Source organism: Argiope bruennichi, chromosome 8 (assembly GCF_947563725.1).
Source record: "Argiope bruennichi chromosome 8, qqArgBrue1.1, whole genome shotgun sequence".
Classification (NCBI taxonomy): Eukaryota; Metazoa; Arthropoda; class Arachnida; order Araneae; family Araneidae; genus Argiope; species Argiope bruennichi.
The window spans coordinates 72,862,706-72,879,526 of NC_079158.1; the positions used below are offsets into that span (position 1 = coordinate 72,862,706).

The 16,821-nt window shown below is 27.9% G+C and overlaps 1 protein-coding gene across 1 annotated transcript in view; it reads left to right on the plus strand.

Moving 5' to 3' along the window:
• LOC129981535 (two pore potassium channel protein sup-9-like) overlaps positions 1–8,299 on the plus strand; it is a 160,616-nt gene extending 152,317 nt beyond the window's left edge. Inside the window, exon 4 of the mRNA XM_056092407.1 lies at positions 5,564–8,299. Within this exon, the coding sequence (XP_055948382.1) occupies positions 5,564–6,081 (518 nt within the window). The 3' untranslated portion in view covers positions 6,082–8,299. The remainder of the gene's footprint in view (positions 1–5,563) is intronic.
• The last annotated feature ends 8,522 nt before the right edge of the window (positions 8,300–16,821 follow it).

A 16,821-nucleotide genomic window follows, 5' to 3' on the forward strand; every position in this document is an offset into this window, starting at 1 on the left:
TCACGTAATATTCCTCCTTGTCATATTCAGATAAAAGCATCCTTAAAAATATAATTAATAAATCGGATCTTTAAAGTTAGTCAAAAGAAAAGGACAAAGGTTCATCAGATGGAAGCATGGATAAAGGATATACTCATCCTTTCGCTTAACCTATCACTCGATAGAACATGCATCTTTTTTATAACCGATCAGGACATGCTCCCTTCATATTTCAGACTATTCAACTTCAAAGTTTCTGATTGTTGCAATGCGGGATCGAGGGTAACTCATTTTATTATTTCAACATGCTTTTTATCTTCAATAAATTTACATAGGGCCTGAAACCAAACAAATGGAGAAGAATGAGGAAAATCAAATTATCCAGATCAAAACCTGAAGTTTAGTTCACTTTTTTCAGGATGCGAAGAAATCTTTCCCACAAATTCAGGCTCAGAATGTTTTCCATGCTCCCACTCAAATTTCTTCCAGCTATATTACAGCTTCATTGATAATGCTAATAAAGCCCTAAGCAAAGCAACCAATTATCAAGCATTGAATTTTTTGTAAATCACCAAATATCTTCTGTTTTATATGGCCTGTTATATGATGTGGCTTTTAAATTGTGTTCTCTTGTATTGTTTTGCAATAAATCTTTCCTCTAATACCCATTTAACTGACAGAGAACTTTAGAGGTTCGGATTTCGGAGATACAGTGTAGTGAAAAGAAAAGAAAAGTAAATATTGACAGTGGAAATAAGTTTAAGTAAGATAAAGTCTCCTTTGGGAGCAGTAGTTTCGAAAGTAATGGATTCTTCTTCTGACTTTTTATATAACAAAGACATAAACATAGTGGTATAAACCATTCCAAACTTGGAAGAATTGAATGAGAAAGCAACATCTTTGTAATGTAAAAGAGAAAATTTAAACATTACTTATGTTTAAAGATTAATTTAGATAGAATATTTTTATATAAAAATGAGAGCATCAGTCATTGCTACATATATTATTATTTTTGAATTATCTGTCTATTTTGATCGTTGGAAGAAGATAATATTTATTGTACAATTGATATATATTGATTCTTTCTTTTTTCGCGTAACTAAAGTATATTCACATATACATTTTTTAATTCATTTTTAAATAAAATATTATGATCTTGTTCATGGACTGTTTATATATATATATATATATATATATATATATATATATATATATATATATATATATATATATATATATATATATATATATATATATATATCAGTTGAACATCAATAAAGCAAAAATATTTCAAATAGCAATTTTGAAAACCTTGACATTTTTAAGGATATCTATTAAAAAAATGAATAGTAAAATGAATGAATAAAAAAGAAATATAGCTCTTTATACCAAAATGACATTATAAAAAAAATTCTCCAGGAAAATAATTTGTAATTAAAATGATGAGTCTAAGAATTCTTAACTAGATTTAATAAAAAAGCATGACACACTATAAAATGGTATTTGATAAATTACATTAAATTTATTTGAAATGTTTATCATAATATCGAATAACAGTCATTTTAATTAGGAATATACTAAAATCGACTCCCGCTTGCACTCTTTTGTTTTTAAACTGCACCAAAATGTGAACAGCATAAAGGACGGTACTTCCGTTGAATCAAATTTTAAACCACTGGAAACTAAAAGGAAATAAAAGATACAAAATTCGTTAATAAAGTACCCAAACACTTATAATAAGTCTCCTTTTATTACCCTAAAAACCAAGCAATTTGCATAATTTGTCGTAGTACTGTACTTTTCTTAAATGTATGCAAAATAATTTTTTATAAGGAAACATTATCCAATGCATTCTTATAACATCAAAAGTTTCATTGAAAATCCTCAATTTTTATTCTCCTAAACAATTTCTTATGATGATGGCCCTTGTAATAAGGTATTAAATAAGATAGGTAATAAGGTAGGTACCTTGTAATAAGGTAGGTAAACAAGAATAAACCTCAGAGGATTATCTCCATTTACAAAAATTAGAAAGGTTGAATTAGATTATTTTTAAGAGCCATTAACAATTAATGTCTCTCACCTCTATGCATTTTAATAATTAATTCGGCTATTTGTAATGAGCTTTTTATGGGTAATAACTTTTAAAACGATTTGTTCAGTAACATATTTATGTCAATATGATTTCAGAAGTATTTCTTATTCCTATTAATGGAGAAAATATTAAGTAAAATATAGGAACAAAAATAATTAATACCAAGAAAAATTCTTTATTTCCATTTATTTTTAATTAATAAAATGTGGATGCATATATTTAAGTTCGATACTCTAGATATGTAAAACCAGATTTATGAAGATCATATTACTTAGGATTTAAATTTTTGATAAAAAATATTTCATATAATCCTATAAAACATAACATGATTAATGTTAAATTTAAAATGCTTCATCTCAAATGTTTGGATAGAAAAAAATATGATAATTATATTAATATTTTTTTTAAAAATATTAATATATGAACCAGATAAATGATAAGGATTTCATCAATTAAATAACATAAATTTTATACCAAAGATTTCACCAAAAGAAAATTAATATCAATTTTGAAAAATGAAGCGATGGCATTTATAAAATTAAATTGTTTTTAAGAATTTTATCAATTCTGATGTGTATTTTTATTTGCTTGATGTATAATCTTATTCAATACATTCATACTTTTTGAAAAAATTCTCAAATAAAAAAAAATTATATCCAGCTAATTTTTTTTTTTTTAATGATGGCAATGTATAAACATCTGATGGCAGCCTTTGTTTCATTCATATATTTATCTTTCTTTCTTCATTCATTTTTTTTCCAAATCTTATTATCAATACTAATTTTTTTAAAAAAAAATTAAATTTTTTCGACTACATTATAAACAAAAAATTCTCAGACATTTTTGCAATCTTAATTGGATTCTATACTTTCTTATATTTATCCATAAGTGCATTTTTATTCAAATGTTAGCGAAACGAAACTTTTTGTAAAATAAATTTCTCTTCTTTCCTTCTCTCATATGTGTTTTGAAAAGAGATAATTCATTAAAGAACTAAAATTGATAATTCATTATTTAGTAATACCTAATATTCAAAGACTTCGTTATTTCTAGTTCCATTTTAATTATATTTTCCCACCCATCTATTCAATTATTCTCAGTTGGATTCATTATTCGTATAAAGTGAAAATAACGATATTTTGTGATACTTTTTCTGTGCTTCTTCAGAAGTACTGAACATAAATCCAAAAATATATCTCAGGCAGAAATCGTATCTTTTCAATTATCACCCCGTTTAAATCTGCAATGTCAACAATTTTTTTCTAATTTAAACAGAATTTCAGAATCATAATATTTATTTAAATGCCCAATTTAGGAAATATTTACAAACATCCAACGATCTATTTTGAGGAGTGTAGTAAATATTTATTCTCCAAATTTAACTTTCTTCATCACAAAAACATTTAGAAAATTTAGTTAGTGCAAATAGTTACTGAAGTGCAAATAGTTTAAGCAAATACAATGGTTGTTTGTTACTCAGACATATTGGCACATTACCATTTTAAAATAGTTAATAAGGACTGTTTAAGCAGACGAAAAATATACTCAGATCCAATTTACCTTTTAAATATTTACACTTGTAAACAAAGACAGAATAAAAGGCAGACAATGCTCGCATTTTCTATGAATTAGAATTTCTAATAGACCATGTTTGACACTTGGTCAACAAAGGCCTAATTTAAGATTCACTATAGAACTTAATTTCGTGGATCTCCTCTTATGGATCTATGAAGATTTACCATAATTCATTGTATATTCCCAGTATTTCGTTGCAATATTATTGCATTAAAATTGTGTAAAATATTACACTGAAATTGGTTTTCGGAAAAAAATTATAAAGGTATGGAATTGCATAAGTTATTTGTTAATAGATCAATTATTCATTATTAAATTCAATTTATCAGAGCAAGTAAATTCTATTAAAAATCATGGATGAATTAAGAGGGAAATTGTCTGCTTTTCATTTTGACAGTGATGAATTCATTTTACTGCAGGATTGCTTCAAATGATAAAGGAAAGACATAATAGCTGAATTTTACTTGATGTATTCTGAAAAGATTTTATAATTCAAAGTTGACGTGTGCATTTCAGATAACCATTTGATAACAAAATAAAATTTCAGTCGCCTTCATATTGTTTTCATCGTCTGTTATAGGCTTAAATGAATGAGGAAATTACTGAAATTGGGTAAAAAAAAAAGAGAAATTTATTAACTTTTTGCGATAAATTATAAAAAATTAAACTATTTTTATACCGTTTCAATATTTATATCTTTTGTAAGGTTATTATTTTCCTTTTTTGGAAATGGAAAGTTTTATGATAAACACATTCTTATCATTTCTGCTTTATTATGTCAATTAAAAAGTAAATCCCAATTTTAGATAGAAAACAGTTTGTTCATAGCAATTTTCTTTGTTGTAAATCGTACCGCAGATACAGACATTCAGCCACAGATGTCCATGCAATTAATATAGCATTCAATTAAATTGTAGATTTCTTGAAAACATGTATAACTAACTAACAGCAATATCAAATAAGAAATTAGGTGTTCTAGAGACCTAACATTCACCTCACTGCAATTTTTTTTTGTCGTGTGACTATTTTACGCCAAATTTTTGCACAATGGCTTCTGAGGGTAAAGATCCCTGAGCACCCGAGGACTTCTAGCTCAAATGAAGATAGCACACACACACTCGCTTGCACAAGCCCTTTTTACAGGGATACTCATTCACGCACCTCACAGAGAGAACACAAGGAAGAGACCAACCATGTCCAAGAACAGGACTCGAACCCGGGACGCCTAGATCACGGGAAAGACGCGCTTCCCTTAGGCCAGGACGTCGGCCTCCTTGCAATTAAAGCATTACTTTAATCATCAGAACCATTTCATTTGAAATGTAATTTTTATAATTTATTTGGGGTAAAACTGATTTAAATTTTATGAAATTTGTTATATTTTATGTTCCTAATTCACTTCACCTAAATATCTTATATTGTTTGCTGATTAATACATGCAGTTTAATTAATACAAGAAAAAAAGAATTAAATGAATTTAACATATATAAGTGATACATAAATGTATTCAAAAATTTAAAAGTAAATTGTGAATTCCCCAGAGAATATGCTTCAAGAAACTTTCATGTAGAAGTTAATAAATTTATTGATTTGTAAGTTTTTAATGGAAAGACACTAAGTGTTTAATCAAACTTTTAAAAATCTAACAAATGATATGTATAACTTGAAAGTTTAAAAAATTACACTTAATGAAAAAGAAACTCATACCACCAAGCTTTTGTTAATTTTCGTTCCATCTAAAATATTTCTTCGATTTCTCTCTTACTAAGCACTCTAATATATACCATACCATGTCTCTCATTTTGTAATTGTGAGTGATTATTTGTCGAATGAAATAGTTTCATTGTAAATTAAAGTTATCTGTTTTTTGTTTATTTTATTTCATATAATATTCATGATGTTTTCATTTCTCAGGTTTTGGTGATTATGTTGCACTGCAGAAAGAAAGTGCTCTTCAGAGTAAACCAGAATATGTAGCCTTCAGCTTAGTTTTTATACTGTTTGGATTATCCGTGGTGTCAGCCGGAATGAATTTATTGGTTCTTCGGTTTCTTACCATGAACACTGTTGATGAGAGACGAGATGAAGCTGAAGCTCAGAGCGCTGCACAAGAGGCTGTTCGTCTAGAAGGAGATGTGATCACAGCAAATGGAAGCATAATATCCGGTCTGGGTCCTGATGAGTCTGATTCAGATGGTGATGGCACAGTGTGCACATGCAGCTCAATTTGTCCCTTAAGGCGAAAGAGGGAGAAAAACATTGAAACACCATACCGATATAGAAGCAGATCTTTGAGTCGATCACCTCATGGCATGGCTCTGCATGTGATTAGCCCATCAGACACAAGAGACGAGATCTTGGACTCCTTGAGGTCAGACTCTGATCTTTGCATGGAATTCCCTGATATAAGGAAGAAGAGACTGTCCATCTGACATAAGCTTATGCTTAATGAACTACAACAAATTAATTGACTAAGGGACAGAGAGATTGTCTTAATTTGGTAAGATTCTGAACACGTAACCAAGGCAACCAATATCTTGAGCTTCACGGTGATTAATACTACCCTTAAAGAAAGCTTTCTCATATATTCACTGATTCAGAGGAAAAATACTTTATCTGAACTTTACTTGCTTATGAAATGTTTTCTTACAGTGCACAATGCCTTACACTGATACTAGACAAGATACATTTAACAAAGATGTCACCAGACCGAGTCATCTTACGTTTTAAACATGCAGTTGTTCAAAAATTCACTTGTTAAATGCAAAATATAAAAACCTCAATAGGATTACAACAATCTTACAGCATCTAACATTTTACAGAACATCGAGCTTAAAATAGCCATACTCATTTCAAAAATTGGTAAATTGATAATGAACCTGTATGGTACAAAGAGATTCATTTTAAATGCATTTTAAACATTGAAAAATATCCTAACATCATTTCAACATAATTTCGAATTCTTAGTCTTCTAGATGATGTTTACATTTATACATAAAATCAAAGGAATAGTTTTTAAATAAACCCATTTCATTCCATAAATTTTTAGTATTGTCGTATATCTTCTAGCATCCCATAAATTTCCAGTACTAGTATACATCAGATACACTAACAAATATAACAATTAATTTACTTTTTGCCTGATCTTGACAAAGAAATGACGCTGAATCGTTTATGTATGGATACAAATGTCAATATCTCCAATACTGTCAACGACATTGAAAACCTAAATGCTAATTCAGAGCTTAAGTAGTTACTGAGTTTTCCATGAGCAACTATTGACAGTGTAGATTACCAACGTACTCTACTGAAAATGATTTTCATTCTGATTCCCGAAATGAAGATGAAGTATTTACTCTTTATGGCGTATCATATTAACTCTGACTGAGTCGATTAGGATAGTTTTTTACGGCGATTTTCATCGTGACTAACAACGAGAAAGTCACTGATATTTTCTTTATGTTCGGCGTATTCTCAAACTAATATACTATCCTCACAAATAAATAGGGTAGATTTCTTGTCTCAAAGCCAACAGATATATTGGTTTTGAATGAATTGTGAATTTAGTTACTTGTCGTCAGTTATGGAATATGAATAATATTGAGGTCGAAGAGCTCGAGACCGAAACTTTGGAAATGTTTAGAAATAGAAACCAAATATTTTGAAGATAAATATGGATAAAAAGTTTCAAATTGTGATACTGTTTACTTGAAATACAGAATACAGAGAGGATAATAATTTGAAACTACTCATAATTGGATTCATTCAAAATATATTGATAGACGTTTAGCAGAAATATACAAAATATATATACTAACCTTAAATTCAATTTGATTTTGATTTTTTTAGGTTTCATTTACAAAGAGAAACTATGTTCAAAAAGATCTTTAAAATAAATGCAAACTAATCAATATAAAAAGATAAAAACGTTATAACTGCATTTGATATTTGTGGTTTGAAGCAACAGGGTTTTGTTTGTTTGCTTTCTGAATCCAATTTTTTAAAAATTTATATTTTATGATTTATTTATCAAGCAAAGCTTCATGAAAAGAACATTCTTATAAATTTCCTTCTGGATAATAGAAAAATAATTAATTTGATATTATCTGCAAACATTTATCTTGGTTTGATTCATAAAAAAATTGCATGATCTATTAATACTAATGAAATGGATTAGTTAAATCCCTCATAAGTGACCATTTATATGTTTCGAAATGTTTCTGTAAGCTGTAATTAAATGTTTTCCAATTGTAAAAATCAATATTGCAAAGTTTCTTGTAATATATATAATGTCTGTTGGATGTGAAACGAGTAGACGTAGCTCCAGTTTTCTTAAAAATGATTATAATTTTAAATAATTCGAAGATGTTTACTATATTTCAATATCCATATTCGTAAATGTGCTAGTGTATTTGTTTATTTCCCTGTAAAAAGGAATAGTGCTAAATGTTTTATACGATTTGAATATGTCATCTATGGACAATAGAATTCATTAATTTTATTAAATAGTATCTAAAGTGCTTTAAATAATAATGAATCATTTACAATAGTTTGGAAAATGCATTGTTTTGTAAATATTTTCAACCATCGCTTTATTGATCTATACTTGTTAATTTGGGAAGAACAATAGCTTACTGTTAGTTTTATAAATTTAACTGTCAAATGAAAAATATATATATAATGGAATAAAATTCTCTTTGTTAAAATTTCATCATTTCTTCAAGGTGAAATATTATAATTCATTATCATTTAAATGTGCATAATTTATGTATTCCATACAATACTCTTTGTATTTTTGTCAATAAAAACGTATAAAAATGAAACAATTGTGATTTTACTTCATTATGATTGAAAAATAGTTATTCCTTCTATAAGCGAACAACAAGGATTTCAGATGTAAGTATATACTATATTGCAATGCCTTGGTAATGTCTTGATCCTGACCGATCAAATAAGCAAGTAGTGTAACAAACAATTGATTTATTTACAGCCTTATATATGACACAAAAGCAACTTGTTCTCATTTAGGTTAAATTTATTATTAATATTATTAGCGGTTATTTTAAAAAAATGCTAACAGGCAGTTAACTCAAACAGCTACTCCAGCGGTAGCTCCAGAAACCCACCGATCTTTATCGGTGGATCTTAACACTGAAACCCGAATCACAAGTTGAGCTTCTTACAAAATCAGGAGCGTCTTCGAACACTCACGGCTCTCTGACTTCTCCATCCACGCCTCTCATTGCTCTTCTCTTTCTCTTCAAAAACTATCGTATTGTATTTCCGTCAAATCATCGCCTCTGATTTTCTCATTGGTGCACTTGAGCTCCTTATCAGCCAATAGCTGTTCAGCAACGCTTTCTCAATCGTCTCCAATCGATCGTTTGAATGTCCATTAATGATTCATCTTTGTAGCTGACCCTTCCCAAACGCATTTTAATTATAATCCCTTCATAATGAAAAAAAATGTTTAACATCTGAATGGTTTGACTTTCCTCTTCTTTGAAGATCTGATAGATCTCTTTGAAACGACGAAACGCACATATGTTGTCCTTTATCTGAATACAACTAATGACCATACACAATGATTCTATTGGCGAAGAGCATCTCCATCCGCATCTGGCAGTATGGAGGCACTTAACAATGGGGGAAGTGAAATGACGTTATATCTTTCTAGAATGCCAGTTATCAGGTGAGGGACACAGGGAACGCTATTTTATACTTGCATACAAAACATATACATATGCTATGGCAAACAAAATTACGTTAAGAATAGATATATCCACATTTTGAAGAAATAAACTAATTATAAAGGGACAAATATTCTTGGCAGAAAGAGAAAACATATGTGCGGTCGTTTATTATTTATTGTTACATCTTCATTAAATTTGCGTCGATAGAAATGATTCGAGTGGACAGGTTTGTTTTAATCAACAAAATGATTTACCAAATAATTAACATAGTTAATATATCGAAATTTTTCCATTAAGGTAATCTAGATTTCTCAATAAATAGTTATATCAGGCCTTTTCAATAAATCATTACAAGGCCGACACTCTTGCCAAGGAGGCCAGAGCAGTGGATCTGACCCCTCTATCTACTACTGCTCTGGATGCTAACCCCGTGGCAAGAGAGAGGCTTTGTACCAATAAAAAAATCTCCCTGACAAATCCAAATTATAAAAGAGACATCACAACAACTATTACAAAGCTCGGAACAGACACTTGAGGGGCATGAGGATCATGCCTGATAGTTCCAGACTCTATGAAGAATGCAGACAGTGTCCAGACGCACAGCTGAATCCGGAACATATTTTTATCTGCCGTTCTATTATTTCATCCCTCAACAAAATAGACATTGACTGCAACCAAGGACATTCTTTATTCCGAATAAGCTGAAAATATGGCCAGAACTGATCTGCATGCTTTTGATCCTATCTAATTGTCCCCCTCCCTTTTTTTCCCTTGTTTTTTTTATTGCACTTGGCACACGATAATAACAACAGCAGCGTGCCTTTATATATACTGAATCAAATTTCTCTTCAAAGTAATTCTCAAGGCATTCTTAATTTTTCTTGCTAAATTCTGTAATAAGCAGCCAATCCAATGTGTGGTGTATATTAAGTAAATTTCAACCTGTTAATAGGAAAAAAAGATTTTTTTCCTTTTTTATTCACAGAAATTTATAAAGGAAAATTAACACGATTTAAATTTATCCTTAATATAAGTTTGTTTTTCCAAATTATCAATAAATTTTTATAGTATATAGGCTTTTCCACTTTTTTTCAATTCCATTCATCATTTAGCCTCTTTAGTTGATTATGCCCTAAGAAATTTACAATCATTTATTTTTGTGGCGATAGTTTTGACGTTGTTTTATTTTTTTAAATCGCTTACTGGTAAAATACGATTGCCATAAAGACACTGTAATTCAAGGAATGATCCATATTATTAAATAGAGGTAATGTTACTTTTAGGCTAGGGATTGCAATACCGGTATACCGGGATACCGAATACCGGTATTTTGAGCCATTTGTGCAATTTTGTAATACCGGTATTCACAAGTTTAAATACCGGTTTTTCGGTATTTACTAGAAATTTTAAAAATTGTCTCCACATTATGTCCAGGGATCGCAAACATAGCAAAATAGTATACGCTTTTGTTTTTATGTCACCATAACGGGCGAAATTAATTAACTAATTAATGGCTTAATTAATTGTTAAATCTAAATTAGCGAAACATGGATTATCCCTGAAAGAAAATATTGTATCCGTAACGACTGATGGAGCAACAATTATGAAAAAAGTTGGAAAGTTGATTGGTGCAAATCAGTAGTTGTGCTTTGCACATGGAATTCAATTAGGAGTAATTGATATATTATATCAAAAAAAATAAAGAACAGAAGAATCCAAATACTGTGGATATAAAATTTTCGGATTCCAACTTTGAAAAGAGTAAGAGTGAGAGTGATATTCACAATGAAGATAATGACAATGTAATTGTTAAAGAAGATATTGCTAATGAGGATGAAATATTAACCAATCAAGATTTGTCTCCTATAATTTATAAAGTTCGAAAAATTGTTAAGATATTTAAACGTTCCCCTATAAAAAGGATATATTGCTAAATTATATACTAACTGAAAGTAAAACAGAATATATGTTAATATTAGATTCTAAAACGCGTTGGAACAGTTAATCCTAATGATGGAAAGATTTTTGAAATTGAGAAATCCAATCCAAAAAGCAATAATCGACTCAAACCTGTAAATTAATTTTTCAGATAGTGAATTCGACTTAATATCCAGAACTATATCAGCTCTACTTCCAACAAAACTGAATATTGAGGCATTATGTTGGGGAGATTCTAATTTATTAACAGCTAATACCACAATAAATTTCATGTTGCAGTCACTGAAAGAATAGCACACATCACTATCTGAAGAATTATATATTACATTGAAAAATCGCATAGAAGAAAGGCATACCGAAATAGAAAATGTTCTTATGGTATTTACATAATTATAATGATTTTAAAAATGAAAATGAAAAAGAAATTTTTTACCCACAACCCTATCCACATTCAGAAGAATTCGGTTCAATTATTGAAGATTATTATGTCACTATTGTCGATAGTGAAAAGGAATTGTCTCTTGAACAAAAATTAGAATTAGCGATAAATAAGAAAATTTCAACGAACCAAAATACAATACAGAAATCAGCTATATCCAAAACCATCCGACGAGAAATCAATTTATTTGAAGATGAGGGATTTAGAGGTAAATACTTGGAAAAAGTATATCACGTATTGCTAACAGTACCGCCAACTAGCGTAGATGCCGAAAGCGCGTTTTCGACAGCTGTTAATTTTTACACAAATTACTTTTCAGGCTTAATGACAGTAGAATTCATGCATTATGTTTTTTAAGATCAGATTTCAAAAATTTGTCATAGTACCACAGACTGAATAGTTATATTTACGCTTTTTTTGTAATTTAAATAAATAAGATGTTTCTTTACTTTTTTGTGATTATATACTGTTATAATTTATAAGTTACAAATTATTTTTGTGATATTTACACTCTCTAACAAAACTGGCAAATAAAACAAAGAAACACCTATGTTTTCTTTCTTTTTCTAAAATTTCTAATACCGGTATTAAAACCGGTATCCCAGTATTAAGATTTAAAAAATACCGAATACCGGTATTGAAATTTTGGTCCGGTATTGCAATCCCTATTTTAGGCGGACACGATTTTCAATCGGAAAAAGTCTCATATAATTATTTTATTACAGTAAAAATATTGTACTTATGATTTTTACGCAGTGCATATCTATATTTTAGTTATTTTAATGCTCTAAGAAAATGTAAAAAAAATTAAATACATTTTTAATGACAATATAATAATAAAATTTTAAATTTCGAAAATAATATAGAAGAAGTTAATTAGAGGTATGAAACTTCACTTAAAGAAACGCATGTGCTGCAGTGAATGCTATCTGTATTAAGATTTCTTCCTTAATTATTTGTAACAATCTACATAATTGTATAATTAAAATGTGATTAATAAGAAAATACACTTAATATATAGACAAAAATTATAGAAATAATAAATATCTTTAAATTATTTTAATTAGAAATGTTATGTTAATTATCTTCCCCAATTTATATAAAAATGTTTAGTATTTAATAAATAAAAAGTAAATTAGATTAACTTTTAATTTATATGTATTTTTATTCATTCATGATTTCACATGACTGATTACTTAATTTTTCCCGACACCTTGAGATTTTCTCATCCGCAAATATTTCGTTCTCTAAAAATTAAATTTCTGACGCATTTTATTTCCATTTTTATTTATTTCATTTTTATTACAGTACTTACGCAGTATTATGATATATCTATTATATCTCTTAAAAATAAATAAATAAGTATTAAAAGGGACATTTCGTATCTTAATCAACTGCTTAAGAAATCGATGAAATAACACACAAGGACATGGCACCCTATTCTGTCATAAAAATTTCTTTTTCGACTTCAATTTCAAATATTCATTTATTTTCACAAATAAATATTCATATAACTCTGTGCATTTTATAAATAACCAGCGGGGGCAGGCCGCAAAATTCTTCTCGCGTGTCTTTAATAAAAGAGTTATATTATTTTTATCGGGTAAAATTGTGGACCATATGTAAGGCTGCGGAAGCTTTACATACCATTATTGAGCGATAGTTGAAAATGTTAATCTTTATTGTGAATGTAATATTTTTATTGAATCTGTAGTGTAATATTTCACAATCTTCTTACCATTAATCTCTGGCATGTATTTAATGCACATATATTCAAAGACCTAATTATTTATATTTTGGAAGAATTTTATCCAACCAATTGAAGCCAAAATTTGGTATAGAGCTATAATTGCAATCACAAGATCACGTATCAAATTTGGTTTATTTAAGTCACCGTCTTTAAATGTTATTCCATTTGCATGCATGAAAAGTACTCATTAACAGACGATCAACCCTTTAACAATTAACAAAACCCTTTAACCCTTTAACAATTAACAAAATCCTTTAACCCTTTAAAAATTAACAAAACCCTTTAACCCTTTAACAATTAACAAAATCCTTTAACCCTTTAAAAATTAACAAAACCCTTTAACCCTTTAACAATTAACAAAATTTGATAAGAGCTAAAGTTCTAGCTATTAAACTTGCGAACTAAATGTTATTTATCTAACATTTTACGTTTTGTAATTATCATCTTCACTTGCACTCGGACAGCCGGACAGATGGACTCTCTCTGAATGAATTTTGTTCACAATTTTGAAGAAATCTAAGGTGTTGGTGTAAAGGCCACATAACCAATTTTATCGGTCTAGATTAAATTATTCTCGAGTTGCCATGTTCACAAACGGAAAAATAGGTAAATATAATTTCAAAAAATATGTTTTTTGAGATGTTTCAGAAAGCTTTCAGTGGTAGTAAAGCAAAATATTGGATTTACAGAAAACTTAAGATCTATAATAACAATTGAAAGAAATATTCGAATGTTAAAAGAATACGCACCTTCATATTCTCATTTATCATCAGTGATGAGTCCCTAAATAAAATTTCAAAATCCATTAATCCTTTTTAAACATTTTATAGCAACTTTCATTATTTTCATTATTTCAAATGTATTTTAGATTAGATATTTTGAAAAATGATTTGCTTGAATGTAATATACTTAGACAAAAATAATTCATTAGTTTCATTTCAGTTTCTTCTGTTTGGCACGTATTATAGTTTCTTTTCAAATCTACCATTAATTATTTTTTCGATCATTACTATCTGAATATTAATTAGTCTTGCGAAATAAAATCAGATTTTTCTTGACATAAAAAAAGTTTAAAGTGTAAAGTTCTTCTTCTTAATAGCATTAAAACTGAACTCAAATGATTATTATTTTACGATAAAACGAACTTTTGAAAGTTTTCATTAGATTAATGGAGTTTTTCCTTTGATAAAAACTTTTAATTGTAGCATTTTTTTTTATTTTGTTGAATACATCAGTCTAACGTACTTATGCTTTTTAATATTAACGCCATATTTTTGGAGCTCATATGATTCTTATCTAGTTTAGTTAACTGCAGATTGACTTTATTAAAAAGAAGAAAAAATTGTATTATTATTACAAATTAATTGAATTGAAACACATAAATGACAAAAAATATGATCATATATGAAATTCACATCAATAAAAAAATGGACAATATCTTAAATATGGAGCATTACAAAATTGTTTTTGCAAACTAATATGGAATCTTTGCGTATTGCATTAAGTAGTAAGGAATCGTTGCGTATTCTATTAAGTAGTATGGAATCGTTGCATATTTTATTAAGCAGTATGGAATTGTTGCGTATTGTAATAAGTAGCATGGAATAGTTGCGTAGCAAGTATTTTAAAATTAAATGCTAAAGAATAATTAAGGTCATACTATGAATAAGATGCGATAAATATGAAAACTTTTGCGAAGAAAGCACACTTATATCTAAAGATGTAATGCAAGTGACATTATTTCATCTTTTCACTTACCTCTAATAAAAAGTGTGATATTGCTTGACACATTATTCTAATTGATTAATATTTATGTAAAATCTTTAATATTTTTTTTTCATTTGATAATCATTTCCAATTGATATTTAACATTAAAAGTTAAGGAATATTAAATTTTACTTACTTGTAATTTCGGTCAAAGAGCAGTTCTGCGGATTTTTGCAGAAATTTTTCGTTGATTGTTAGATATGTATGGAAGACTAAAACATAATAAAACTAAAAACATTTTTTAGTCAAAACCTCTATTCAAAACTCTATTTCAAAACAGTGTAGCATATTTATAACTCAAAATTAATATTATGATTGCTTTTGTATTATTTTTAAATTTCTTTTCTTACAGCAATTACATTGCACAATAATACTGTATATGATAAAACCTTTACATGTGTGCATACAAACGCCTTTGTAAGAAAAATCCATAAAATCAATCAACTCAATTTATTTAATTAAAATTCATTAGCACTAAATAAAATTCATATAATTGAAAAGCTTATATTTTCAATTAATATGCTTTTAAAGAATATTAATAATATGCTTTAACGTAATAATTTAAATATTATTTCAAATTAATTAAAATAATATTTAAAAACATCTTATTGAATACCTACTTGCCAAAGAGCAACAGGGGAGAAACGCAATTTATACATTGTTCGAATTTTCGGGTGCATTATCACATCATTAGAATTCTTGCTCACATATTGTTTGTTTGTTTGTTACTGTCGACATCCTTCAATTTAATATATGAGGATATAAAATGTTTCATAATATGTTTGCGTATTTGTATTTAATAATTAGTAAAATTTCTGATTAGTAAAGGGTTTTTTTTTTCTGTACATTTATTAAGATTTTCTGTTGCATTCTTTCGTGGGTTGAATCGAGAATATTATGAGTAAAATAGTTATTATTTTTAATGAATAATATTACTGAATATTATTTTTAATTTTAGAATTTTAACCTTCTATGCTTCCGTTTCTAAGTAACATTTTCGAAAACTAAAAATTCTGAAAGACAGATTTTACTAAATAACGCCTATTGTAATCATTTATAAACTTTCAAACAAAGTATCACTGTACTGCTTGAAATTTTCAAATGCGTTTAAAATAGAATGTATAAATATCACATTGTAATTTTTAATAATTTTTACAGCGTTATGCTGAAAATGAAAATTGCATAAAGTATGAATAAAAGATTATAATGACTTCCGAGCTATATGTATATATATATATATATATATATATATATATATATAACAGAACACACACACACACACACACACACACACACACACACACACACACACACATATATATATATATATATATATATATATATATATATATATATATATATATATATATATATATATATATATATATATATATATATATATATATATATATATATATATATATATATATATAATTTGTTTCTTGGAACTCAAATACACTCATGTTCTTCCATTTTTATAGCACATTCTTCTAATTCTTCATTTTTAATAATTAATTTTTTTTAATTTGGAAACTTTCATTTGAAAAAAAGCGCCTTAAAATTATTAGTGTAAAAATGTATTTGT